Here is a 26,933-nt window from a genome sequence, read left to right on the forward strand (position 1 = left end):
ACCCTGGAACAGATTTTACGGGTGGCTGCTTCTTGACGTGAGCTCCAAGGCGCCACGGGGGCCGAGTCACAACCTCTGCTGGAGTGCGTTTGCTAAGCTAACAGACCTCAGTGTGGACAATGTAGCATGTGTGTAATCATGTAGTGTTGTGTTTTATTACAATAAAGTTGTCTTGTCTTTCTTTAGGTGGGACAACAGGACAAAAGGGGGGAAGGGGTAGTGTGGGCCCAGCAGAGGTGGGGGTGGCTGTGTGTGTGCGTGTTGGGGGGGTTGTTAAAGTCTTGGAGTTTGTCAGCACACTTCCTGTCTGCTCGCTGACTCTCACGCTGCACAACTCGCACGCTCCCGACGTCCATGTGTGTGTGTGTATGTGTGCGTGAGCACGTGCACTGAAGACAAAGCAACACACACACACACACACTCAGCAAGGTAAGTGACAACTAGCCTCACACTCGCACAGCTACACAACAAAGTTGTTCTTAGCGTGCCTTTGTAGAAACGAACACACAAAGCGTGGAGTCACATGACCTGGCAGGACGCGCGTTGAGCGGTTGTCCAGCTGTGGACTCCAGCAGGGAATATTTACAAACCACACCAAGCTCCGCCTCCACAACGACAAACCACATGGCGTTACAGGAAGTGATGCGGAAGGTCGTACTGGTGCTTTGATCCTGACCACAACCCCCCTTTACCAAGACCAACCTTCTCCAGTCCAGCCCCTGAGTGGGGTGACACAGCTCCTTAAAGTTCTTTTGTTTGTTTGCAGCTGAAAGAATGCTCTATGGAGCAGTGGTGGGCAGAGCCAGAGCAAATGCATGCTGGGAGTTTTTTTTAAAACGTTTGTGGGACTTTAAAGTCAGCTAGCTACACATGAACAGGTTCAAGTTTAGCATGTATAAATAAATAGTAATAAAGAGTGACATGCAGACCTCCTCACAGGAAGTCTTCACACAAGCGTCCAACATGGCCACCGTTAGCGCCTTTCTCCTGCTGGCGGTGGCGGCAGCTGTGGGTGGTGGGACGCTGGTGGCGGTCAATATTGGCATGGAGGTGGCGAGGGGACGATATGCTTTCCTCACCAAAGAGCAGCTGACCATCAGCGTGGAGGCCGACGCCCATTGCAAGGTGGAGGTGGTCCTCAACGAGCCCGTAATGCAACGGGTGGGCCGCCTCACACCACAGGTGCAGATACGCCCACATTGACCTCTGACTTGCCGCGTCAGTACGCGCTCAGCTATTTTGTTGTCAGGTGTTCGACTGTGACTTCCTGCCCGAGCAAGTCCAGTACCAACACCATGGAAGTCCTCTGCTGGACCACGACTCTGTCCTGCTGCGGGTCTACAGGTTGGTTTTCTTTTGTCTCTTGTCTTGAATCCAGCCCTGTCCTTTAGTCCTGTCCTTTTTCTATAGTCCTGAATTGAGCCCTGTTCTTTGTCTCAAGTCCTGAATCCGGTCCTGTTCTTTATTTCTATCCCAGAATCCACTCCTGTTCTTTGTCCTGAATTCATTTATGTTATTTGTCTCTAGTCCTGAATCCAGTCCCGTCTTTTGTCACTGAGTCCTGAGCCCATGATCCAGATAAAATCCTGAAATAAGACCAAATTCTTCATGTAGTCCTTAGCCCAGTCAAGTCCAAGGTCATATTCAGTCCTAGACTAGTACACCAGTAGAGTTGGTCCAGTACAAAGTTGCCGTTGTCTCTCTATGGAGGTTCTCATCTTCAGACACATTGGTGGAGATGGTGGTTCTGCCGGTGCGGGTGGTGAATTCTGGATCCAGCCTAGTAGACTTGGGTAGTACTGGATTGGTGGTTCCTGATTTCTACGCGCTGTCAAATGCCATTGACCGCTCGGTGCTCAACATCAGAGCCAGAGGTGACGCAGTGTGCACGGTCCGACTGGTCACCTCCGGCGCTGGTGTGCTGGCTGTTGGTCAACTGGTAAGGGAGGACGACACCTCCCAGAGGAAAGGTATGAGACTACAGGTCAAACCACTGCTTGGTTCTGGTACCAGGTGTCAGTGGACCCTGACAGATGTCAACATGTAGTTTTTAAAAATAAAATCTTTTGTCACAAATGTTCCATCGTCATGCAGGTCGTGACGTGGCGGCACTCTGCCCGGGAAACAAAGCCTGCGTGGGGGGCACCAAGCAGGTTCACTTCCTGAAAACCAGCTGCCAGGACTTCCTGAACTCAGGCCTCAAGTATCAACACCTCAGTCCGCCATCTCCTGACATTGATTACATCGCCATCAGCGTGGAGCTGAGAGAGCAGGCTACCAGGGCACTGCTGGAGGTACACGTCATGTGGCCATCTGGACCACGTTTGTTGTGTTCAAAATTGCCTTCCTTGAAGTCCTCCTGAAACACATCACAACACACTAACATGCTAGCTAACCTCTGCAAATGCTACCATGGTAGCAGTGTAGCAGCAAAGATGGTTCACGCTAGTCCACATCTGCATCAACTCAAAGAGTTGTAGGAATGTGATAAGTTCTGATGTTTGTTGGCAGGCAAGCGGTGTCCCAACACTTTTCTCGCTGAACGTCTGAAGAGATTTGGCATCTATAAATATTCTTCACCGCGTCTTCACGACGTGTTGCGTGATCGTCACTTACAGCCCGGCTTGCACGTGACCACTTTGTTTTGTTTCCCCATCAAGATGGAGACGCTGTGGTTACCGGTTCTGATACGTGGAGCCATGCCCAACCAGCCGCCTCAGGCTGCCTTCATGGCCTCCTTCATCCTGGAAGTGGACCAGTTCATCCTCACCCCGTTCACCACTGCCGCCCTGGATGCCGAAGACCACGAGACGCCCAAAGAACACCTAGTGTTCAATGTGACCATCCCGCCCCCTGAAGGCTATATCGCCCACTTGGACGACCACACCAAGCCCATCGGGTCCTTCACATGGTTGGACCTCCACAATCTGAAGGTGGCCTACCAACCGCCCAACAGCAGTCGAGTGCAACGCAACAACATGGAGGTATGACGTTGCCACTCATCAAAACATCTCCAAAAGATTACTTTTGCTTGGACTGAATAAAAACATGCTAATGCTAGTAACCTGAGACAAACTGTTAGCAGGTAAATCCAAAACAAAACACCATTCAAGACGTCAAAATCTACACATTATTGCCGCCGAAATTTGTTTGTTAAGGTGACCAAGCGTACTGTTTTACCATGACAGGTCCGGTTTTCACATCCTGTCCTGGGTTTTTAGAAAGTGATGAACATGTTCTGGTTTTCATTGGTTTTCTTTGGGCCATTAGATTAACCGGCATTCGGGCACTCTGCTGCATCTGACATAATCCTGAGAGGCTGCAGTGTCAGTGTCTTTTTGAATTAGTGTTGCCAAAAAGCCCATAAAAAAAGCAAAACATGGATGGAGTAAACCCTCTGACGCTTGTCAAGTTAAAGTCTCGTAAAATTGAACATGCAAAGCGCAATGATGGTTCAAACTCCCAAGTTCTTGCGACTTTAGAGGGCACATTTTTCCTGAAAATATTTGTTACATTCCAAAACTTAAAAAGCATTTGACCTCAGGTTCCTGTGTCATTCTGTTTCTGGAATTATATTTGTGCTGGTTTTGGAACGTTATTCCTTTGAAATTTGTGTCTTTGGTTATCGATAGTATTTTTGTAATTAACAATTTTCTATCCATACAGAAGAGGCATACGTTAAATGTATTGAAATTATTAGGCATTTTTTAGTAAACTTGCAGTATCATTTGAGTATCTCATTGCCAGGCTGAGTGTCCTGGTTTTCGGTAATCAAAATATAGTCTCCATAAGTTAGGTGATTTATAATGAGCCAAATTTGTTAGATTTAGCTGAGCAAAGGAAAAAAGTTGAGCTAAAAGCTTTAAACAGGTCTAAATTTGCTTCATTAGCTACTACGCTAGCTTATAGGAATATCAGGAAGCTAGTGTGCTAGCCTGTTACCAAGCTAAACAACAAGACACACAGAGAAAATCATTATGTATACTTAGTGGAGATGAGAAAGGTGTCTCAGTTGTGTGATGTGGTCCTGTCTCAGGTGGTGTTCCAGGCCTTAGATGGTTCCTTTGCATCCAGCCCACCCATCCTGGTCCACGTGTCTATCAGAGTGGCAGAGACAAACGCACCCAGAGTGTCATGGAACACGGGTACTGTATGCAAATATCAACACAGTACACAATCACTAGAATTTCTTATGATGACGGTACCTGTGGCCACTCAGGTCTGGACCTGCTGGAGGGTCAGGCCCGACCAATCACATGGGAGCAGCTGCAAATTGTGGACAATGACAACATTGACGCCGTCTTCCTGGTGGCCGTGGACGGCCCTCTTCACGGACGGCTCAGCGTGAGAGGTGAGGATCAGAGGTCAGATTTTTTTATTCAGATGAGCGGACCTAGTGAGTCGGGGTAGCGGGCTTGTTTCTGTACTCGTGTCGTTGTTTATGCCTGAGCAGATTGGAGGCCGCAAGTCACTTCAGCGAGCTGTTAGGAGGCAGGGACCTTTGATCTTTCACAAAGGGAGGGTCTTGAAGTGAAATGATTTTATTGGACGCTACATGATTCCATGTTGACGTGTTATTTTTCTGAAAGGTCAACAAAAACTTTTAATCCAAGTTTTGTCATCCTCTTCATCACGCCTGTGAGGAACGCCACGTCCCTGAGGGATTGGCGGCTCGGCTGACCCCTGTGCAGCGACTGTGGGGGCGAGGACGGTACAGCATGGGGACTCGTCCAACGCCTTCAGCCAAATGGACGCGTGCCTGTCCCACCGCACACACGCCCCTCCCATCCCCGGCGGTCCTTGATGGGCCGGGTGCCCAACGCCACCTTTGGGCCCAATTACCAACGTCTCTCCATCACTTGGACCGTCGCTAGCGTCGCTAATGAGTTTTGGGCTTGCGACCGCTCGTCTCTCAAGCTGTCATGTGACCTTGGCCTTATGTCTCCCTGGCATGCGCACGCACACAGGAAGCCCTCCCCCCCATCCCCATCCTGGCACGCGGGCAGCCACCGGGACGGACGCCATGTTTTGGTGTTGACAGCAGCGCGGGCCTTCGGGCGCCAAGACAAACGTGTTACTTCCAGGCGGCGATGGCGCACGTGTCGCAGTCGGTAATTGAATCAAAGTGCGAAACGCAGACGCCACAACAACACATGGTCATGTGACACCGCGCTGTTAGCGTTAGCATGTTGCGAGAAAGGCCAGCCAGCAGATGAGCGCCAACAGATGACGCGACCTACTTTTTATTCCTACAGCATCAAAACACGACAAAGGAAGGATTCATCTTGTAACGTAAACGTTATAAACTCTTTAAAAACAGTACAATTATATTTGCTTTTAAGTGTCTCATGATGATGACCTCATAACGGTGAACAACAAAAAGCTTTAAGGAGGTTTTTGGGAAATGGAGTTTTCAGCTTGATCGTTTTTTTGATTCTTTGTCTCCAGGCAGGAAGGCCTTCATGTTCCGAGTGCGGGACCTGAGGGAGGGCGTGGTGGTCTACCATCACTCGGACAGCGACACGACCAGTGACCACATCGTGTTTCGCATCAGCGACGGCCGCCATAGCATCCGCCACAAGTTCCCCATCAACATTTTGCCCAAAGATGACTCGCCACCCTTCCTGGTCAATAACGTGGCCCTGGAGGTTCAGGAAGGCGGCGCTGTGCGGCTGCAGGAATCCACACTTTTGGCCTCTGACCTGGACTCCAGCGATGATTACATCCTCTATGAGATAACCACCTTCCCTCAGGCTGGGCAGCTGATCAGGAAGACCTCCCCCCAGGAGCCAGGTGAGGGGGCACTGGCTGTTGGAGGCACAGTGGAAGAAAACATGCTAATGATGATTCATCCTTACAGGACTTCCTGTGGACCGATTCCTCCAACGGGATGTGCTCCTGGGTCAGATCTACTACCAGCACTCAGGGGAGGAAAACTTTGAAGATTCATTTGACTTCACACTGTCGGACAGCCAGCAGCCACCAAACCTCTCACACGCCTACGTGAGTCACCACCGCCAGTGGACCAACCCGTTTCCCGCCCCCCAGCAATGCTTTCCTCATCGCTCTGCTCGTTCCCAGACGGTGGTAGTGAGCATTTTCCCAGTGGAGGACCAGCTGCCTGTGGAAGTTTTGGGAAGCAGCCGCCGACTGACGGTGAAGGAGACGCAGGTGGTTTACATCACGCGGGCCCACCTGCACTTCAGCCACACAGAACACCCGGACACGGACCTAACATACGTCATCACTCGGCCCTGCTTCAGCCCACTACATCCTGGGTAACGCCTGCTGTTGTGGCTAATGATCTTGCTAACTTTACCAACATAGCGCTAACCTCCTTTGCATTTCCAGTTTGATGGACGCCGGGCGTCTTTTCTACACAGACAGTGGCACCCCAATGAGGCGGGACCCGATGGCGCCAGTGCTAATGTCTTTCACACAGGTTGATCACAACACATTCAATGCTTGATTCTCTGAGGTTGCACGTAGACATCACCTGTCTGCTTTGCCGTCCCAGCATGCAGTGGACCACATGAAGGTGGCGTTCATGCCGCCAGTGGAGGACATTGGTCCACACCCTCTCTTCGTCCAGTTCATCTTCTCTGTCAGCGACCATCACGGCGGCACAGTCTCCGGCCTGCACTTCAACATCACCATCACCCCCGTAGACGACCAGGCACCAGAGGTGAGAGGTCGTCAGGTACTTCTTCCCGTTAGAGTTGAACTGCTAACCCTCCCTGCCTTCAGGCCTTCACCAACTTACTGAGGGTGGAGGAAGGGGGCGGCGCCTTCGTGACAGAGGAGCACCTCCTCATCCGCGACCGTGACAGCATGGAGGAAGCGCTGAGGGTGGAGCTTCAGCGGGAAGCACGCAGAGGTCGACTGGAGCTGCGAGGGCGGACACTACGTCAGGGAGAGTGGTTCACGCTGAGCGACCTGCGACAGCTCTCTGTCAGGTCGGCGTCCTGCGTGAGGAAGATGTCTTGTTTGGTTCTGATGAATTTTGCTTTGATGCAGGTATATACACGATGACTCAGAGACCGACGAGGATGACGTGGCTCTTCGGGTGACAGATGGCGTCAACTCGGCCGAAGTCATACTGCTGATCCAGGTGAGTCCTATTCAGCCAGACTGGGAATGTTCTCAAGCATTCCAGAAAAGCTGGAAAGACGGCAGAAGAAGAAAAGTTTTCATGCTAGCCATGGTGCATCCTGTTCACTCATCAACACGTCTCTGTTTCTTCAGGTGCTGCCCATGAACGATGAGCCCCCTCAGCTGGGTGGGGGTCTACGAGGCCAGCTGAGCTGCCAGGAGGGGGGGCGGGTTCAAGTGACAGCGGATTACCTGTCGGCTACGGACCAGGACAGCGAGGACGCCCAGCTGACCTACATGCTGGCGCGGCGTCCTGGCCGAGGGGAGTTGCAGCGAGCGGGGCTACCTGCAGACAAGTTCTCCCAGCAGGACCTGCTGCAGGGTCACGTGTACTATGTGCACACAGGTGATGCATCAAGGGAGGCACCCTGAGGAGACGTGGGTGGGGGTTGGCAGTTATCTTTAAAAAGTAGCTTTCTCTCTTCATGTGCAGGAGGAGAGATTGGACCACAGCCCGTACATGACACAGTCACCCTCATCATCTCTGACGTTGATGCTGGCGGAAGGGACGGCTGTTGCCATGGAGACGCCCCGCCTGTCCCGCTCCATGGTTCACTTCCTGTGTACGACCTCAACATCACTCTACTTCCTGTCAACAACAAAGTCCCTACCGTCATTCTGGGTGAGTTTGTTGCCACCTTAGGTCAAGATGGTGCTACTAACCAGGACAGGAAGTTTGCATTTTACTATTTTTTCATTTTACAGTTTACAATACATTACTACAGTGCGGGGCGTCATTGGGTGTAAATTGTAACAAAAGAGACAAATTATTATTCTGTCTTCACACACACACGCAACTCAGTATTGTGTGTGTGTGTGTGCGCATGGGTGTTGGGAAGCCTTCCCAGAGAGCACGGTGTGTTTGGCACTGATAGGTGTCAGCGTGTCGAAAGCGTTGCTGCCTTAAGTTGATTGTCAACACTGACGACCAGGTTGTGTTGGCACCAACCAACATGCACACACACCCGCACGCACACGCACTTGCACACACTCCTGGGGAGGATGATGGTTCTCGCTGGTGTCCAAGCCAAGAAAAGGGATTGTAGGAGGTCTTTGTTTATCAATGTACACCATGTGTGCGTGTGGAAGCATGTGCGTGTGTGTGTCAAACAACACGCATCCCTTTAGCCATTTTTGTGTATCATTTCTTTGGAATCAGTCAACATACACTGGACCCTCTGAGGTGAAAGATTATACGTTCAGATTTAGAAGCAGTGTTTCCCATAGGAAATAAAGTGAATACAAATAATCTGATCCTGTGTCAAACTGTGGCCACCATAAAACCTATGGAAGCTCCATACATGATAAATGTTTTAAGACTCATTTTAACATAACTCACTGTCATACAATAAAAAACAAGCGAGACAGTATTTCATTGTAGCCTTAACATGTATAATAACGCTGTTGTAAATGTGACGTCTCTGTGTGTGTGTCTGTTGAACACTTGCATGGCTGCTGGGCTGATGACATCACTCCTTGTTGACAGCCAATTACAAGCTAGGAAGTTTTCATGAGAATGATTGAAGTGTTTCATCAATGTCACACACGTACAACATGACCCACATGTGGAATCACAGGAAGTTCCAGAAAACTCCTGGAACATTTGTGTGCGTGTGTTAACAAAACAAAAGTCTATTATACGCAACAGTCTCTGAATGCTCATTGGGTTTGGGCAGCACGTCCAGCAGGCGAATTGCGACTAATCCCGCCAGCGTGCCAGCATGCATTCATGCAGCACAACAACATGCACGTCACATGCCAGTCGACGTTTGCTGGTCAAATTAATTAACAGAGAATAAAGATGCACCGCATTAAGAGCATTAGCAGCCAAAACAAGAGAAATCCAGCTTACCTTGTCCTTTATTTTGAAGGGACACTGGTTTATCAGTCACATCCAGGACACACACACAGAGACTAATTAGCAAGAGGGTGAAGAGACTGACAACTGAAACAGACATGTCAAATAAAATGACAAATTATATTCATACATCACATTTACATACATTGTTTGTTGTTTGTCACCATCAATGACTGGCATCCCTCATTAGCAACCCAAATGTACATACAGTAAGTACATTATTTACAGTGGTGTGAAAAAGTTTGCCCCCTTCCTGATGTCTTATTTTTGTGCATATTTGTCACACTTAAATGTTTCAGATCCTCAAACTAATTTAAATATTAGTCAATGACAACACAACTGAACACAAATGCAGTTTTTAAATGAAACTTTTTATTATTAAGGGAGAAAAAAAACCTACATGGTCCTGTGTGAAAAAACGATTGCCCTAAATAAAAAAATAAACAACCGCAATCAAGCGTTTGTGATAACTTGCAATGAGTCTCTTACAGCGCTGTGGAGGAATTTTGACCCACTCATCTTTGCAGAATTGTTGTAATTCAGCCACATTGGAGGGTTCTCCAGCATGAAGCGCCTTTTTAAGGTCATGCCACAGCATCTCAATAGGATTCAGGTCAGGACTTTGATTAGGCCATTCCAAAGTCTTCATTTTGTTTTCCTTTAGCCATCCAGAGGTGGACTTGTCAGTGTGTCTGCTGCAGAACCCAAGTTGGTTTCAGCTTGAGGTTCCGAACAGATGGCCGGACTTCCCCTTCAGGATTTTTTGGTAGACAGCAGAATTCATGGTTCCATTTATCACAGCAAGTCTTCCAGATCCTACTTTTATGGGACACTCACTTTCAAAAAGTTCAACTTTTGTCTCGTCACACCAGAGTATTTTCCCAAAGGTCTTGGGGATCATCAAAATGTTTTCTGGCAAAATTGAATTGAGACGAGCCTTAGTGTTCTTTTTGTTCAGCAGTGGTTTTGGTCTTGGAACTCTGCCATGCAGGCCATTTTTTTCCCAGTGTCTTTCTTATGGTGGCATCATGAACACTGACCTTTACTGAGGCAATTGAGGCCTGCGGTTCCTTGGATGTTGTTGTGGGGTTTTGTTTAGATCTCAATTAATCTCAGTTAAGTTATGTTTTAACAGGGGGGGCAATCACTTTTTCACACAGCACCATGTAGGTTTCGATTTTTTTTGTTCCTCAATAATAAAAAGTGACATTTAAAAACTGCATTTTGTGTTCAGTTGTGTTGTCATAGGCTAATATTTAAATTTAAAAAAAGGAATAATGAGGAACGCTACCAGGACCTCCAAAAAGTGTAGAAGTCTTGACTTCTACACTTTTTGCTAGGCTAAAAAAATGACTATGGCTACATGGCTAGGCTATATTCCAGTGAAAGTATAATATTTGGACTAATATTATTAACAAAATTGTAAAATTCTTGTAATGCTGTTTCTGACCCTGACCCCGTCCCCACCAAGTTATGTATTTAAGGAACTTATTCTTATCCTTATTGAAGATTAAGTCTTGTAGCCATTTACCCAGGTGGAGGCCTGCATATGATGGGCTACAGTATAACTAGCACCCGTAGCACATTCTTTCACTTGTCTAAATATTTCATCTTCAAAAACTAAATTATTATTCAAAGTCCATTCTATGAATTACATTAAAAACTCATTTGGTGGCAATTCAGTAGATAGGCGATTACCAAGAAAGTAGCTCAAAGCTGCCAAACCCTCTTTTTGTTCTATATTTGTGTATAACAATCCATATTCCACAATCCACAATAAACATCCATAGTGACTAAATAAGTCTCTTTACCTATGTTTTTAAATTGTTTTACCTTAGTGAGGACATCGGTGGTTTCCTGAATATATGCTAAGTACATTGTACACAGATAAGTACATTGATTATTTTGATTATTTTAATCATTTGGATTATTTTATCAAACCACACTTGCCCATACTTCCAGCATATATTCAGGATACCACTGAATACATTTCCAGAGGCTTCACTTGTTCATTTCAAAAGGTGTCCGACTTTGAAAGATAAACTGGTTCATAGCTATCAACCATCAGCTTCTAAACAGACATGGTTACGATCTAGACCGGTTGGTTCATATAAATGTAATAAGTGTAATCATTGCACAAATATATGGCCTACAAAGACTTTTGTTGGACAATGATTCACAAAAGGAACTTCAAATTAACCATTTTATCAATTGCACGACTACATTTGTTGTTTATAGACTGGAATGCCGTATTTGCAAAGTAATCTACATTGGAATGACAAAAAGACGACTACAAGATAGACTGGCGGAGCATAAATATGCTATTCACACGGGAAACACCAACTACCCTACGGTAGGACACTTCTTGGATTTCCATGATCGTAATCCAACCAGACCATAGACCGTTGAGGGTCTATGGGGTCTAAATAGACCATATACCGGACACAGTACGCAAAGGACACCGGATTAAAGATTTGAAACAAGGTGCGACTTTTTGGATTTATAAACTGCAAGCCACAACATACCCAGGACATTGATTTCACTGTGTTTTTGTAGACCTTTTGTTGTTGTTTTGTTTTGTGTGTGTTTGGGGTTAACACTGCTATCTGGTGGCCCACATAGGTGTGCTTTCCACTATGACACGCCCTCCTGTAGGTGGAGAAGTTCTATTGGTGGAACATCTGATTTAAATTCACATGGTGTATCTTGACATTTGTTTGTCCGCCTGATGAAGGCCGGATGGCTGAAACGGGTTGGGATTGATTGAGGTCCATTAAGACATGCCATTAAATAACAAAGGCATTTTAACAGTGGCTTGGATGTTTTGTAATTTTTGGTAACATTTAAATTTGTCTGATGATCTGAAACATGTAAGTGTGACAAACATGCAAAAAAAATAAGAAATCAGGAAGGGGGCAAACACTTTTTCACACCACTGTATACTGATCAAGTACATAGAATAAAAAATGATGAGGACAATTGACTAGTAAAGTGTGTGTGTGTGTGTGTTTTTTTTTACACAGCGGACTCCATGTTGGCGGTGGACGAGGGCTCCTTTGCTTGTCTGTGTGTGGGGATCCTGGGGGCCTCGGACCCAGACAGCACCCCCGAACAGCTGACCTTTCACCTCGACACAAAACCTCTTCACGGCTTCCTGGAGAACACGCTGCCAACTGCCGGCTCTGAGAAGAGCAATGCTGGGATCCCTGTGGGTGAGTATGTGTCTGCTAGTGGGGAAAGAGTGGGGACACAATGGGGACACAGTGGGGACATTTAGACCTGGTTCATGTGTAGTTAGGGGGTGACGCTTTACTTTGTAGGGTTCTTAGACCAGATCTTTTTTCTTCCCAGAATCCTTCAGCCTGGATCACCTGACCTCTGGCTTCATCAACTACGTCCAATCGGAGCACAAAGGGGTGGAGCCAACCATAGACCAGTTGCTCATCAGCGTGAGTGACGGCCTACATCACTCTGCCCCTGTCCCCTTGTACATCATCATCAATCCGATCAATGATGAGGCGCCTTTTCTGCAGCTCGCCAACTTCACCGTACGTATTCAAGAAGTCACATGGTTAAGCTATAACCATGGCAACGTAACCGCACACAACACACGTTACAGATAATCACAACAAAGCTAAAAAACTGTACGACTACTCATTCAGGTAAAGGAGGGGGGCATCAGGGAGCTGACCCCCTCCATCCTGAACGCCTTCGACCTTGATGCCCCCCCGAATGTCCTCACTTTCACCGTGGTGGGGCCACCGGCTCACGGCAGCCTGATGAATGGCATCCATGGCACCGACACAGGACGCTACAAAGACACGACCACTGCCCTAGTAGTCACCTCCTTCACACTGCGCGAACTCAGAGAGGGTGAGGGTGATTTGATGATTCATGCACTAAACAACTGTAACATCACTTGGGTCAAATGTAGTTGGTTACAACAAGGCCTCTTCACTGGACTACTAGTGACAATGCACTTAATTATATTAAATATTATTGTAGGAATAAAATAATAATTAAATGTTATTCACATACAATTGTTAAATTACATTGTGCTTAAGATTACCGACAGTAAAAATAGTGTATATATATAGAAATAATACCACAATAAATGTACAAAGGTAATGTTAAAGAACTACATCACTAAAAATGTACTCATAATGCATCTTGGCAGCATGTAAATATATGTAATGTTGTTGTCAAAATATGCTAATGTAGTGTTTATTTGCCATATTACTAATTATCCTTATGACAAAAGTAGTACGATAAAGTAAAGTAAGTATAGTAGTATGATTAAAATAAAAATATTTTTTTTATCTCAAAGAAAAATCTATACATTTCATGTTTTATATTATTTTATATGAATATATTGTAGGTAAACAAATATAATCATGATCATAAGATTGCTACAACAAAAAAATGTCATTAAAAAAAAGTCACATAAATTAAAAACTACTTGCTTATGTGACCACCCCCCCCTCCCCCATGCAGGCATGAAGTTGGTGTACATGCACGATGACACGGAAACCCTGAAGGACGTGCTGATGCTACGGCTGACAGATGGCGTCCACGCGGTCGAGGGGACGAGTTGGGTCACGGTGCTGCCGCTCAACGACCACAAACCTCTGCTGCTCAAGTACATATGCACGTCCGCACACACACACACACACACATGCACGCACGCACGCACGCACGCACACCCACACCCACACACACACACACACACACACACTCGCACACACACACAGCTGAGGGCTCAGTCAAATTGTTTAGAACATGTTTTTGGCTCAAAGTGGGACGTCGCTCTGCTCTGATGTACAAAGACAGTGTCAGCTGCGAGCTGGCCAAGTGGCCGTCGTGGGGCAGGCAGGGGGAGGGGTATCTGTGGTGGTTGTGGGGGAAGGGGGGCGGGTGGGGGGGGGGGGGGGGGTTGGGCTGAGAGGGAACATGTGGTGGGTCGCTTTGCTTGAGTGGGTGGCTACCCACACAATATTTTCATTTGAATGAGTGATTGGGAATTTGCACCCTTCACTGGCTTCCCCGTTTGTCCCAACATCCCCGCACCCCCTGCCCCCCTCCCCAGACCAGGGTGCTGGCACAGTCCGAGCTGGTACTGTCAGGCGCACGCAGGCGGAAGTAACGGCGAGACTTGGCAGATGCCTGCATCCTTGTTTGTGCCGTCCTGCAGGATGAACGTGGCAGCTCGTGTGTCCTGCGTGGATTTTACTTCCGATTGATGAAACAGACAGACGCTTTCTGATGTCCCCCCCCCCCCACCCCGAACACCGTCACCCGTACCACCATCCGCCATCCCGCAGGAGGAACCTGCTGTCACACAAACTTTACGCTTCCTCATTTAGTCCAGTCGGTTGCATGCATTTTCCTCCTGGCTGCTTTCACACAACAGGAAGTGATGCCATCATCCATGTTTACTTTTCCACTTTTAAACTTCTCAGCACACATCTTGGGACTTTTTCCTCGTCAGAGAGTATTCCACCTGTGGCCACTAGGATGACGGAATGACATCTATCAACCTCTGTGGGGTCTTTTAGGAATGCCGGTCTGGAGGTGGAGTCTGGCGGCCACAGAGTGATCTCCAGTGTGGTTCTGGAGGCCCAGGATGCGGACACACCGTCTGGCGGCGTGTTCTATTTCCTCAATGCTGCCACCCGCTTTGGAAAACTGCAGCTGAAGGTTAGGACAGGCACAGAGAATGTTGTTTTTCAGAGCCCACATTTGCTAGCGTGATTTGTTTCCAGACCGAATTGGGTTGGAAAGAGCTGGTTGCCGGTCAGAACTTCACTCAGGACGATGTGGACATGAATCGCCTGTGGTACACTCACGCCCCCACCAATGCCTCCGGGTTCAAAGGTCACGACAGCTTCCGTTTCAGCCTGAGCGACCTGGACAACGACACTCCACCGCAGAGCTTCTTCATTGCCGTGCAAACCGTGCACAAAGGTGACAACCGAGTAAGAACCCCGTCAGGGTGGGCCGATTAAGCTGCGGTCTTTAGGTGACAGGAAGAAAATTCTGTGTGTGCACGACAGCCAAACACTGCATACGCTTGCAAAATTGCGTCCGTGGTGCAGTCGCACATTTGGACCCAAGCGGAACCGAACGCACCCGGTACCTTTGCGCACCTTAGTGTGCTCATGCAATATTGACGTGCCGCTCGCAGTGCCAGCATTGCCAGTTGGGTGAACACGCCACCACGAGACCTCACCCTTGTGGCACCAGGCCCCATCCACCCAAGAGGGGCTGAGGTGAGAAAGGAGCGACCTCCTCAGCCACTGAATTATTAACAGCGGAATGCAGCAGCTGCGCACACTGCACCTCATGGTGCACATGCACGCCCTTCCCCATGGCGGTGTTCTTTTTAGCAAATCATTGTGATAAACAAGGATGACGTTGTTAACCGTCTGACCTCTGACCCACACAGGAGACATCTCGCTGATGAGCAGGGTGGTGCCGCTGGTGGAGGGGCAGCGCGTGGTCCTCAATACTGACTTCCTGGTGGCGTCAGACGGTGCCGGGCGTCCGGACGAGCTGGTCTACACGGTAACAGTGCCGCCGCGTCACGGCCTCGTGCACAGCGTGCGGCAGACAGGCGTACCGCTGCACACATTCACGCAACTGGACCTAGCGGCTCACAGAGTGTGTTACACCCACGACAATGACCACACCCACCACAGCGACACCTTCAGGTCAGTCTGTGCCCTAGGTTAAAAGGTCAAACAAAACATACTGGTTGTTTCTTTCAGTGAGCCAGAATTACTTTTAAATAAATACAATAAATGAACAACAAACAAACAAACAAACAATAATAATAATTCTAATAACATTAATCATGATCATCATCATAATTATAATAACCCCAAAGACATGGCGCTAAATAATAAGTGATAAAAGGCAGAAAGATGTTGAAGTGCGTCGGCTGCCAGTTTGGCAGGTGGCGATGTTGGGGGAGTTGTGTTGACTCGCCAGGTTTGTCACCCAAGCCGCCGCCGCAGTCGCCCAAACCGGCTGGCGATCTGGCGGCCAAACAGCAAGCACGTCGTGGCCAAGAAGCGCATGCACGTGTCCAAGTGACACGTTACACGCAGCACTTTTAAAACAAAAATGAAATATATTAATTGCAAATCTTGAAATACAGACCTAAAAGAGATACTTGATTTACTTCATTTGTAAAAGATGTTTGTTAAAAACGTAATACTGTATTCCATGAAATGACATAGGAACATTAACCGTTATTTCATCTATATTGCGGTACACTTTCAAAGTCACGAGTCATTTGAGGGGGCGTTACCGTGACTCAGGTGTCACCTCGTGAACACACACCTGGGTGTGCGTGTGTGTGTCAAAAGGTGACATGTGGCCTGGTGACAGCAGATGATGAATGGCCATGATTACGAGAGCAACAACAACGTTGGCACGGCGGCAAACATGGCGTTGGCCACAGACATGTCCCTGAGCAAACATGGCCGACACCAGAGCCAGATGTTGCACCAGGACGCGTGTGCGTGTGTGTGTGTTTGTGGTGGCTCAGGATGGTGAGGCCCGCGGCACTTTGTCAGCTGACTGGCTGCAGGGCGAAGACACAGATTGTGTTGGCAACATCCCCAACACAAGTGCTACTCGCTACTCTGTGTGTGTGTGTGTGTGTGTGTGTATGCGTGTACTAAAATGCAACTTCAATTTTTTTGAAAATATATAATTTTTATTTATAGAAAGCTTTTTTCTTTGTAATCCAGCATCAAGGCTAATGAGGAAAAGGGAGTTGTGGAGCACCACTTAAACATTAAAGATGCTAAAACCAATCCAGTGTAGCTATTATATGCTAAACTATACAAACAAAACAGACACATCTTTCTGCTTTGCGCTAAAGGTGACAAAGCAACTTAGTGTAATATCTAATACTATATCTCATTGCTTGTTTTTTTTTTTATAAGGGTCAATAACAAATGAGCTGTGGGCCAAAAATGGCCCCTGGGCCACACTTTGGACACCCCTGATTTAAGGTTTAAAGTTTAAAGCATGTTCACAAAGAACAACAACAGCAATTTTACCTTACTTTGTTTATTAGCATCTAGCATAGCTATTATTACGCCTATTAGTATGCTGACTAGCATGACTAACGTTACACTGATGAGCACAAACATAAACCAAAGATCTCGGTAGGTTCTAACTATAAAGATGATGTTTGTCACGACAGTTTCGTCATCACCAACGGCCACTCGTCACGCGCTGGAAGTCTGCAGTTCCACATTGAGCTCGGCGATCGCATCCCGCCCACGCTGGAACGAAATACGGGTCTGGGCCTGCAGGACGGCGCCACAGAGACCATCACGGCTGACCAGCTCCAGGTCAGCGACCCCGACACGGCCGCTGCCAACCTGAGCTTCTTGGTCACTCAGCCGCCACGCTATGGCCGCCTCCTGCTCAAGGGGGTTCCGCTGACCCCCCCACTGACGTTCACCCAGAAGGACGTGGACCAGCGCCACCTGGCTTACCGGCACAGCCTGGGCAGCCCGGCAGAGATGGACAGGTTCTACTTCCTGCCCTCTGACGGAAACAACCGAGGTTTCCTGGAGTTTGGACAGCTGAGGGAGGAGCCTGTTGCCTTCGTCATACAGGTGAGCATTGAGCTCTACTACTGGCTGCTGTGACGTTGCTTGAGCTAAAAAAACTTAAAAATACATTTGTCATCAGTCATATAGTCTTTAAAAATACAATACTGTTAAAAAAAAACATTGAACAAACTTGATTGCAAACAGGAGTGAGCAGCGACATCCAGTGGCAGCAGTGCAGAACCGCAAGAGGACCTACACCATCGCCCTCATTTTTCATGAGAGCTGAGGAGCATTTTTACTTGAATAAACATTGTCGGGGTGTGGAGTTTGCATGTTCTCCCCGTGTGCGCGTGGGTTTTCTCCGGGTACTCCGGCTTTCTCCCACATTCCAAAAACATGCATGTTAGGTTAATTGGAGACTCTAAATTGTCCATAGGTATGAATGTGAGTGTGAATGGTTGTTTGTCTATATGTGCCCTGCGATTGGCTGGCGACCAGTCCAGGGTGTACCCCGCCTGTCGCCCGAAGTCAGCTGGGATAGGCTCCAGCAAGCCCCCGTGACCCTAATGAGGAGAAGCGGTATAGAAAATGGATGGAAATATTGTCGGGTAAATTAATGATCACATCCATAAAGTGAGTCCAATATTACATACACACAACACAGTACTGCATACACACTAAACAGAACAAGGTACACAGCAAGAGTCTTACCCCAAGGTGCAAGGGGGAGGAGTGCTCGTCTTCAGGCCTGTGGTGTGAGAGAAAGAAAAGTTACAACATACAGTATATGTACTTCTAAAATGGTCCCAAAGGTAAGGAAATACATGAAACTGCACCTCTGATATAAGGTCTCGGTGACCTGTGTCCTCTCAGGTGGAGCAGGTGGACAGGTTGCCCCCAACTCTGACCATCAAGGGAACCCCCAGCGAGGTGGTGGAGCTGAGCGACGGGCGTCTGGTCATCTTCATCACCTCCAGACATTTGCAAGCGGCCGACGCCGACAGTCCGGTGGATGAGCTGCAGTTTTCTGTCATCAGACCGCCACACTTTGGCTACCTGGAAAACATGCTCACAGGTAAGATGGTCGCCTGCCTTCCTGTCATGTGTCACTTAAAATGCTCTCTTCAAGCTCTTGCGGTTTCCTTGCTCATGGACCTGTTCCCGTCATGTCTGCTTTCAGTCGGTGTGAAAAACTGGGATTCATGTCTCATAGTTCTGTGGTTAATCTTGCAGGAGCTTACATCAAAGGTCGCTTCACGCAGCGAGACGTGGAGCGCCGCTCGGTGGTCTTTGTCCTTCCCGCCGACATGGAGGTGACGGCTGACAGCTTCCAGTTCCACCTCAGCGACCCAGCCGGCAACACGGCGCTGCCTGAAACGTTAGTTTGTCGCCAAATCTGGGAACTGAACAGCGGATGATTCAGAGAGACTGGTCATATGACTGAATGTCTTCTGCAGACTGGAGCTGTCCTGGTCCATAGTCCAGCTGTCGGCCACCTGCTACCGGACCTGCGAAACAGCGGGAATGCTTCAGGTCCAGATCCAGCGCAGCGGGAAGAGCAGTGAGCCAGCTTATGTGGCCATCCAGGTAAGGACAGGGTCAGGAAAGAAAGGTTCTGATGCTCACCATAGAAGTGACACTGCATTCTCGCAGGTGGAGGACGGGACCGCCAAACTTGGCCTGGATTTCACACACAGTACAGCCGGACTCATCCAGTTTGACCCAGGTTGGATTACTGCATGTTATAAGAATGATGTCACTGCTTGATTTCCAAAAGGCTTTTTAAAAAAAAATCTTTCCAAGAAAAAGTAACGCTCTGGAGGTAACAAGGTCAAAGAAGTCCTTTGGGAAGGAGCAACCAGCTCCTCGTAACCGTAGTAACCAGATGTGCTTCCTTCAAGGAGTCAACATGAAAACTTGGAACATTTACCTGAAAGACGACGGACTGGAGGAGAATCATGAGACTTTCACGGTCACTCTGAAGAATCCAAAGAATTCAGTCCTGGGACGGAGGACCTCAGCCAACGTGGAGATCATCGACCCGAGAGGAGGTGACACAACTCACAGCAGCCACACATCCGCCATCAGGTTTGGTCTGGATGGGTCCCCGCTCAAAGTGGTCCTGCTGTCCCATCAGGCAGATGCGACCCCCGCGACCTGAGCGTGGAAGAAGACACGCCCCCGCCCCCTTCTACCATCCCTGCTCCTCTCCCACCAGTGGAGGATGACCTTGTTACAGATATTGAGGCGGAGCTTCTTTGGGAGAACCAGCCTCATCCTCCTCGTGGAGATGTTCCGGACCGCAATCACTACCCGGAGGACCAGGCAGTCCCTGGCCATGCCCACTCTGGTGGTCAGCAGCAGAAAGTTGCTGGGAATTCTGGGAGTACTGGAATCAAGGTGAGCAATTATTTCAGCTCCTCTGAGGACGTCAGGACAAACATCTTCCCCATGTTGATGTTCAGGTGCGTCTGTCAGCAGGACCTAGGCCGGAGCAGAAAGTCTGGACAGTAAGATTAAAAAATAACAACCAGAATTAAATCCAGGCCTGTACTGACCCTCTTCCATCAGTTCCACAGTCTGACTCCTCTGTGGCTGGAGGAGGTGACACCAAGGGGCGCCATGCAGGGCAGCTCGCACAGCGCACACTTTCTGCAGGATCGGCGCCTCGGAAACACCCCTCAGCTGGATCATGCAGGAACCACACAGAAGGCAGAATTACGCCAGCACAAAGTACGTTCTGACATTGTGAGGATGTACATGTCACCTGTCTCTGAGGGTTTTTTTTTTTTTTTTGCATCTACAGAACGGGAGGTCTCTCAGCAGCTGGTGTGAAGACGGTTGGACTCACCACAAGGGGCGCTGTTACCTCGCCAGCTCCTCCATTAGCAGCTGGGCCAGCGCTGAGCGCACATGTTCCTTCCTGTATGCTTTTCCCCCACCAACTTGATAATCTAAGTGGTCAGTGTTCAAGTTAGCGTCACTAAAATCACCCATTTTACAGGTTTAACAGTAGCCTGGCTAGTGTTCGGTCCAGACGGGACCTTACATGGCTGTGGAAGTTTGGTGGGAGGAAGCCATTTTGGATCAGTGAGTAACAACATGACAACTTGATAAAAAGCCAAACCTGAAGCTGCATCTCTTTAGCCATGGCTTCGTCTTGCTGCTCCTCAGGCCAGCCTGGAGGTCTGAGTGTTGGAAAGCAGACGCCGCTAGTCAAGATGTCGGTGCCAGGACCCGATGAGCCTGACGCTGCCTCGGAGTGCGTGCTGGTCGAACAGGCCTCGCGTTGGACGTCGACAAACTGTAGCGCCGAAACTGAACACGCATTCATCTGCTCCTCGCCAGCAAGCACGCACTAAATATTGAGGTTTTCATATTGAATCATGCTGCTTTTTTCATAAACGATGTATGCTAAAAGACACCTGTACACTAGATACTAACAATACATTAAAGAACTGTTTCATCATCACAAAGTTTCAGTTTCCTCACCTAATCAACTACAAATCCTGCAAATTCTCAATTCTGCAAAGCTTCTAAGTGGGATAAGTTAGTCAAAGCTGTCAGTTTATTGAGTAAAAAATAGTGTGAGACACCTCCATGAAAACAATGTCACATTTATTTGTTCAGGATGTTTTTTCCCTGAGGATGACCTCTTACAATAAGTGAATATTTACATACAGACACTAATTTTCATACTGAATATCGTACGCCAGCGGCCCATTGACAGCAAATCCCAGATAAAAGGATATCTTCTCTGTGCTGCATCCGCTTCTAATTCCGCTCCTGCGCGCTGGGTGCACAGGAATTTTCAGTCTACCGTAGTTGGCGAAGACTTCTCCCTGCTCGATGGTTCCGCTGACTCGGAGCAGGCGGCTGCTGATGTCTTTCTCCTTAAAGATGTCTCCATTCCACCAAAGTTGTGCCAGTGTGTCACGTGGCATTTTGGGAAGAAAATTCTTATCCAGACTGGGTTTTGACACAAGTCTCTTGAGTCCATCCTCTCTTCCCAAGTACAGGTGTGCAATAGTGCTCCTCTTGTAGAACAACTTGGACAGGTGCTTGCGGGACGAATAGCGGATGGCATTGAGGTATGTTCGAATTTCTGAGTTTTCCTCAGACAGTGTGGGCCAGAAGAAGAGGAGAGCCAGGTAGTACGGGTCTGGGAAGGTGTAATGGTGTCCAACAGCCTGTAGAGCTTCCAGAAGCAAATCACACAGCTGCTTGTAGCTCTTCACCAGCTTGGACTTTGGATTGAGAATGTAAAGAACTACATTAGCCAAAATGTAATTGATTTTCACTTGAATGTTGTGTTTTTGTTTGACTGTCTGTTGCAAAAAAGCGAAACATTGCACAATTTTCTCCATCTCTTCGGCAGGCCTGTCCAAGTGTTGAAGAATTCCAGAGAAGGTGTCCGCTTGGTTCTTTTCCAAATACATCCTGTGTTCTTCAATGATCAAGTTAAGTTTCAGCTTGGGATTGTCCTCTTTCACTTTTCTCAGCTCCTCTGGCGCCGTGCAGAAGAGATCCACGTACTTTTTAAAGTGGTCACATACTGTTCTGTGGTTGACGGTGTCAAACTCAAAGTTGCCTTTGGTGTAGGTGAAGTAACAGTTGAGGAAGTCAAACTTCTTTTTGACTTCAGGCTTCAGATGGACCAGGAAGAGCTCGTGGTCCTTGATGATCTCTGCATATCTGTCGTTTACGTGGCTACTGTCTTTGTGAACGCTACCGATTGGAATGGAGCCGTTCAGAAAACTCTGCAAGTACTTCTTCTTCATGGGGTCACGTTCCTCGAAGAAAGGTAGCTTAGCCAGGATCTCAAAGACAAGGAAAGACATTTCTAGTACTCCCACATGACCAAAAATATTGTATGATTTTCGGGGGAAGTTGCCTGACTCATCATCGGGCTTGTCCACTTGCAAATTGTCCTCTCTGTCCGAGTGCTCTTGGGCTCGTTGGAAAGCTCTGATCCCATTGATGGCTAAGTGAATGTTGGTATCCAAGTCCTGCGGATTGTGAGACATCTCTTGTTTTTCTTTGTCCATATTTGATCTCAGGTTACTTTTGTAAACTTGTCCAATCGTGTCTATTGTGTATGGGTTTTCTGCGATGTTCCTGGCCTTCTCGGCCCACTTCAGCGCCTCAGGAAAGTCTCGCTCGTTGATGTACAGATACCGCGCCAGGGCCTGAGGGATAGATGCCCTCTGACTAAACCTGGAGGACGCTTTCACAAAGATGTCCTGCACAGTTTGTCCCCCCTGCTGTTGGTGGATTTTGTCTATGAGGGGAGAGAACGGCTCCCTTTCATCGCCATCCTTCTTGCGTTGTCTTCTAATCAACATGCGTTCAATGGAGAGCATCAGTCTGTCTTTGACCACGCCTTCCCTGAAGAACAGATCGTAGTGAAGCATCTGCAAGGTGATGTCGCTGACCATCAGGAAGTAGCCCCGCTCCAACTGTTCCAAGCAGGCGTCCGCAATGGTATGATGGAGGATCCGAAGTCTTTTGTATCCTCCGCACTCTTCCACTCTGTCTACAATAAGGACGTTGGAGTAGACCTTCATCCTGTCCAACACGCAGTCCTCTGGGTGGCGCGTCATTTTCACCCTAAAAAAGTCTTCACAAAGCGACAGTGCAATTCCCGATTCCGAGACATAGGTGTTCAGCAAGGCCAGAAAGGCAAAGAGTTTGTCATCCTCAGTGTCAATGTCAAAGTTCTTCAGTGTATTGCGAGCCAAATCCTTGATGTACTTCTGATCAAAATTGCTCTTCATGATCATGAAGGTGTAAAAGTTTTCGGGCTTTTCATGTGTTTCCTGCAGTTCTTCCAGTTTCTTCTCGAACTCTCCCTGCTCGTGCCGTGACAGCGAAGCGGTGATGAACTGACACTGTGTAGAGTTGTGATGCTTGTACTGTTCTTTTGGGCTGTGCGAGCGAACACAGTTCAGGACAATGACTTTGCAGTTTGGTGTGTCGTCCACATTCAAGTTGGCCGAGTACTCCACCGCTTTGCGGATGCAGTTGACAAGGTCGGGAGTACTATCAGTCTCCTTTAGGTCGTCCACCAACAGCAAGACCGGAGACGGCATTCCACTTTCCAGCTTCATGAGATATATAATCTGATCGGCTACGTCCTCCTTAGGTAGCATGGTGTCTTTCAACACCGCACATCGAAAGTCGTTGCGAAGGTCCCACATGACGTGCATGGCTAAGGTGGTAGCGCCACAGCCTGGATGATGGAAGAAATTCAGCAGCACACAAGCATTTCTGCTGTCTCTCTGCTGAGAGCGAATCATTCCCATCACATTTTGGTACTTGTCTCTCTTGACAAATGTCTTCTTACTGTCCTTGTCACAGAAGTAAAAGTTCCACCATTTGACTTTGCCTCCTCGGTAGAATTCCTCCTCCTGTCGCATCCGAAAGTCTTGAAACTCAGGACCGCTTTCGTCTTCATAGACATTTTCACACTGATTCAGGCACAAAATGTCCAAAGCCGTCAATAAGTCTTCGTCCTTCTGTTTCAGCACCACGGCGCTGGAGTCTGACGACGGCAGCAGCTTTGCAGGCGACTGGCTGAACGGCGCCAGCGCCATCACGGTTCCATTGACCTGGCTGAGGGTCAGCTCGTAGACGGAGAGCGGGTCCATGTCAAAGTCAAACTTCTCAACAATGAGCTCCTTCCATTTGGCGTAGGCGCTCGCGGACTCACAAATAGTGATGATGCTTTGCTCCTCTGTGTGTTTCAAGAAAGACCTGTAGGTCTCAAAAAACGGGTCCTTGTCCGTGTCCACAGGCGACAGCAGGAGGAAAACGATGAGGCCTCTTCCATAACGAACAAAGTCACAGCTACAAATTAATGCAACCAACTGCTCAACATCTTTGCAAGATTTCTTCCACCACGTCTTGTAGTCCAGCTCCTTGTTGGCTTCGCTGTTTATGTCGTGTCTGCCATTGCAGAAGACCCAGCTGGTCTGATCGTAGAGGTTGTGGTTGGTCACCACAGAGTCCATTCGGCCCTGATACTGAGATGGGGAGTGCAGATTGGCCACCCGTGTCTCTTTGTAGGAGTGACACAATCCCTGAGGGCTGTTGGAGTTTGGGTCAAAGTCCAAGACGCAGAACAGTTGGAGTTTGGTCAGAAAGTGGAGGTGCTGGACTTGTTCTGGGCTGCTCTTGTTTACCACCACAACAAATCGATCATAGCTGTCCAGGGTGTTACCACCGCACGTCAGCAGATTTTTCAGTTTTTCTCCTTGGTTCGCTTCTCTCTTTAACGCCGCCTCTTCCGAGCAGGACATCAGCTGACCTGACTGAACTGAAGACGACAACACGAAAACGTGAAAAACATGAATAGGTTTTTCATTTACAGCAACTGTTTGACAGCTTACCCATGACATTTGTCAGTCTGCTAGCAAGATTGTGCTGATTGATTTGGACCAGAAGCTCTTGTGTCACTGTTAAGGCCTGGTCCCCGTGGTGGTCGCTCAGTAATTTGGCGGTGTCCACCCTGTCCTTGCCCTCCAATTTGCCCCAAGGAATTTGCACATTCTTCTCATTATTTTTGTCGCGTAAGAAGAACTGAAATTTTTTAAAGTCTTCTTTTCCAAGTTCCTCCAATATGTTCTGGAGCGTCAATCTCCTGCAGGCGTCTTTCTGGACTGCGTCCTGTTAAGACAAACAGCAACAGAGAGTGGTCAAGCGGAGAATTTCCATAGGTTTGCTTGCTTTTAATGCTTTTTTTTGTGATGTCACCTCAGGAAATACCAGCGATGTCAAAGAGAAGTGTGATGATAACCATAGAACAGAAAATACAACTTACTATAACATAGAAAACAGAGGAAAAATGTCTGTGTTGTGGTTGCTAGGTACAATATGGTTAAAGTGGCATCAATAGGATGTAGGTTTTATGATTGGCCACAGTAGGACCCTGGAACAAATTATTTCGAGTTCCTTATTTTCTTATGGGAAACAAATCAGTGGTTCATCAGTCCTTATTTCATAGAGAAGGTTACCTTGACTTGTTTCTTCTTGGACAGCACAACCTGCGGGTTCAGTCTGGGATCTGGAATGTTCTTTGTTGAAGGAGCCAGCTTTTGACTCACTTTTTTAGAGTCAGCTTTAGCTTGTGCCTGAGCAATGGCCACCTTCTGTTCGTCTGTGGTAATGCTGGGCTGCAGCGGCGGCTCCATTTGGTTTTTGAGTTCGGCAAGTTTTTTCAGAATGTGCACAGCTGGACCGGTTCTGATGCCGATGTCTTTGAAGTCCTTCTTCCCAAAGAAAAGCAGACAGTCTCCAGAGACGTCTTCCTGTAGGAGCTGTTCTGCATATTGCTTGTTGTTTTTCACATGAGGAAGCAACCACTGGTACACCTCTTCTTTGGTCCACTGCTCAACAAGGCAGGGAATTCGAGACTCCAACTCAGAACCTTTTTCTTCTTTCTTCAACTTTTCCAGGTACCTGGCGATTTTGACCGCAGGACCATGTTTTATACCCATGTCCAATATTTCTTTTTTCTCAAAGGTCAGTAGGAATTCTCCACACACATCTTCTTTTTCAAACTTCTCTGCAAAAGTCGGATGAACTTGGACCTCTGAGGTCAGCCAGCGAGCGACATCCTTTGTGGTCCACTTTGCTACCTGATCGGGTAGCTCACACTGGGACCCGCTCATTGTGGACCCACCTGGAAGCAAACCAAACATTTGGTTTAGGTGGCGTGAACTGCATTTTACTCTTGTATTGTAGACATGACAAAATGAAATACAACAGTACTGTGTTGGATGTGCGTGTACACACTGCGGTACAAAGTACGAAAGAAAACATAATTGTAAACATTGTAAAGCTCACTAATGACAGTTTTGGTGTCTTTTCTTGTTACAACTAGTGAACATACGAGATTCAAAAGCCACAAGCAACATTGTGAACATCATCAACTACTGTGACCTACTATGTATTCTCAAACAGGAAGTCCATGATTTTGTCTCAAATGTAGATAAATGTAAAAAAAATCTTTCTAATACAACATTTTAAACATAATCTTTAGTTTTTAGCTACAGGTTTGGAGTTGTTGTTTTTTTACCTCATATAGTCGTCGGGACTCTTCTTTCGGGACCACTTTCGTTTTCCCTCTGGTTCCTGGAGGTGAGGGGAAGGGAGGAAGGGGTGGTCTTGTGGAAGGGGGCGTGACTCTAAGAGCAGACAGTGATTGTGCTGACTCATGTTTGCTGTTCAGCACACATTGCAAGAAGCTTGCAAGAAGAAACTTGATACGAGGAATGTTTCACTTCCATGGTCCCAACAATAATAACATGACGCCAAAGGCACAGTGCACTGGTTTCCATCCCTAA

At 47.7% G+C, this 26,933-nt stretch overlaps 2 protein-coding genes and 1 long non-coding RNA gene across 4 annotated transcripts; 1 reads left to right on the forward strand and 2 right to left on the reverse strand.

Moving 5' to 3' along the window:
- The first annotated feature begins 322 nt into the window (after positions 1 to 322).
- frem1b (Fras1 related extracellular matrix 1b) lies at positions 323 to 21,074 on the forward strand. The gene is made up of 36 exons (XM_054789671.1): positions 323 to 429; positions 940 to 1,182; positions 1,250 to 1,344; positions 1,711 to 1,970; positions 2,095 to 2,294; positions 2,661 to 2,984; positions 4,037 to 4,145; positions 4,220 to 4,351; positions 5,449 to 5,793; positions 5,861 to 6,003; positions 6,082 to 6,278; positions 6,352 to 6,442; positions 6,518 to 6,685; positions 6,748 to 6,956; positions 7,018 to 7,111; positions 7,246 to 7,498; positions 7,586 to 7,774; positions 12,034 to 12,222; positions 12,362 to 12,558; positions 12,673 to 12,883; positions 13,505 to 13,649; positions 14,566 to 14,707; positions 14,773 to 14,974; positions 15,456 to 15,720; positions 17,229 to 17,649; positions 18,460 to 18,661; positions 18,820 to 18,964; positions 19,044 to 19,173; positions 19,240 to 19,312; positions 19,488 to 19,637; positions 19,724 to 19,986; positions 20,052 to 20,096; positions 20,158 to 20,319; positions 20,393 to 20,511; positions 20,591 to 20,676; positions 20,761 to 21,074. The coding sequence occupies exons 2-36, from the start codon at positions 964 to 966 to the stop codon at positions 20,946 to 20,948; spliced, it is 6,363 nt and encodes a 2,120-aa protein (XP_054645646.1). The 5' UTR covers positions 323 to 429; positions 940 to 963; the 3' UTR covers positions 20,949 to 21,074.
- LOC129188737 (uncharacterized) lies at positions 16,945 to 20,299 on the reverse strand. The gene is made up of 6 exons (XR_008572691.1): positions 20,145 to 20,299; positions 19,517 to 20,070; positions 19,213 to 19,321; positions 18,828 to 19,094; positions 18,423 to 18,642; positions 16,945 to 18,334 (listed from the first exon to the last, which is right to left on the reverse strand). It is a non-coding gene; the product is annotated as an uncharacterized LOC129188737 (long non-coding RNA).
- Positions 20,397 to 26,809, reverse strand: LOC129188735 (sterile alpha motif domain-containing protein 9). 2 transcript variants are annotated; one of them, XR_008572690.1, is made up of 5 exons: positions 26,666 to 26,809; positions 25,602 to 26,269; positions 24,978 to 25,254; positions 20,714 to 24,904; positions 20,397 to 20,540 (listed from the first exon to the last, which is right to left on the reverse strand). XR_008572690.1 is itself a non-coding variant. In XM_054789672.1 (4 exons), exons 2-4 carry the CDS (start codon positions 26,256 to 26,258, stop codon positions 21,273 to 21,275), a joined length of 4,566 nt encoding a protein of 1,521 aa, XP_054645647.1. In that variant the 5' UTR covers positions 26,259 to 26,269; positions 26,666 to 26,809; the 3' UTR covers positions 20,506 to 21,272. The 2 variants fall into 2 exon arrangements, 1 of the variants encoding a protein (XP_054645647.1); XM_054789672.1 differs by having other exon boundaries at positions 20,506 to 24,904.
- Between the last annotated feature and the right edge of the window lie 124 nt (positions 26,810 to 26,933).

This window comes from Dunckerocampus dactyliophorus, chromosome 10, assembly GCF_027744805.1.
Source record: "Dunckerocampus dactyliophorus isolate RoL2022-P2 chromosome 10, RoL_Ddac_1.1, whole genome shotgun sequence".
NCBI lineage: Eukaryota > Metazoa > Chordata > Actinopteri > Syngnathiformes > Syngnathidae > Dunckerocampus > Dunckerocampus dactyliophorus.

What these genes read in the sequence shown, in the direction of transcription:
- LOC129188735 (XM_054789672.1), bottom strand. Translation starts at nt 26,258, where the DNA reads ATGAGCGGGTCCCAGTGTGAGCTACCCGATCAGGTAGCAAAGTGGACC. An exon ending in CCAAGAAGAAACAAGTCAAG is followed by an intron (nt 25,255 to 25,601) that starts GTAACCTTCTCT and finishes TTGTCTTAACAG; the next exon opens with GACGCAGTCCAGAAAGACGC. An exon ending in CAGACTGACAAATGTCATGG is followed by an intron (nt 24,905 to 24,977) that starts GTAAGCTGTCAA and finishes TGTCGTCTTCAG; the next exon opens with TTCAGTCAGGTCAGCTGATG.
- frem1b (XM_054789671.1), top strand. Translation starts at nt 964, where the DNA reads ATGGCCACCGTTAGCGCCTTTCTCCTGCTGGCGGTGGCGGCAGCTGTG. An exon ending in TGGGCCGCCTCACACCACAG is followed by an intron (nt 1,183 to 1,249) that starts GTGCAGATACGC and finishes TTTTGTTGTCAG; the next exon opens with GTGTTCGACTGTGACTTCCT. An exon ending in CTGTTGCCTTCGTCATACAG is followed by an intron (nt 17,650 to 18,459) that starts GTGAGCATTGAG and finishes GTGTCCTCTCAG; the next exon opens with GTGGAGCAGGTGGACAGGTT.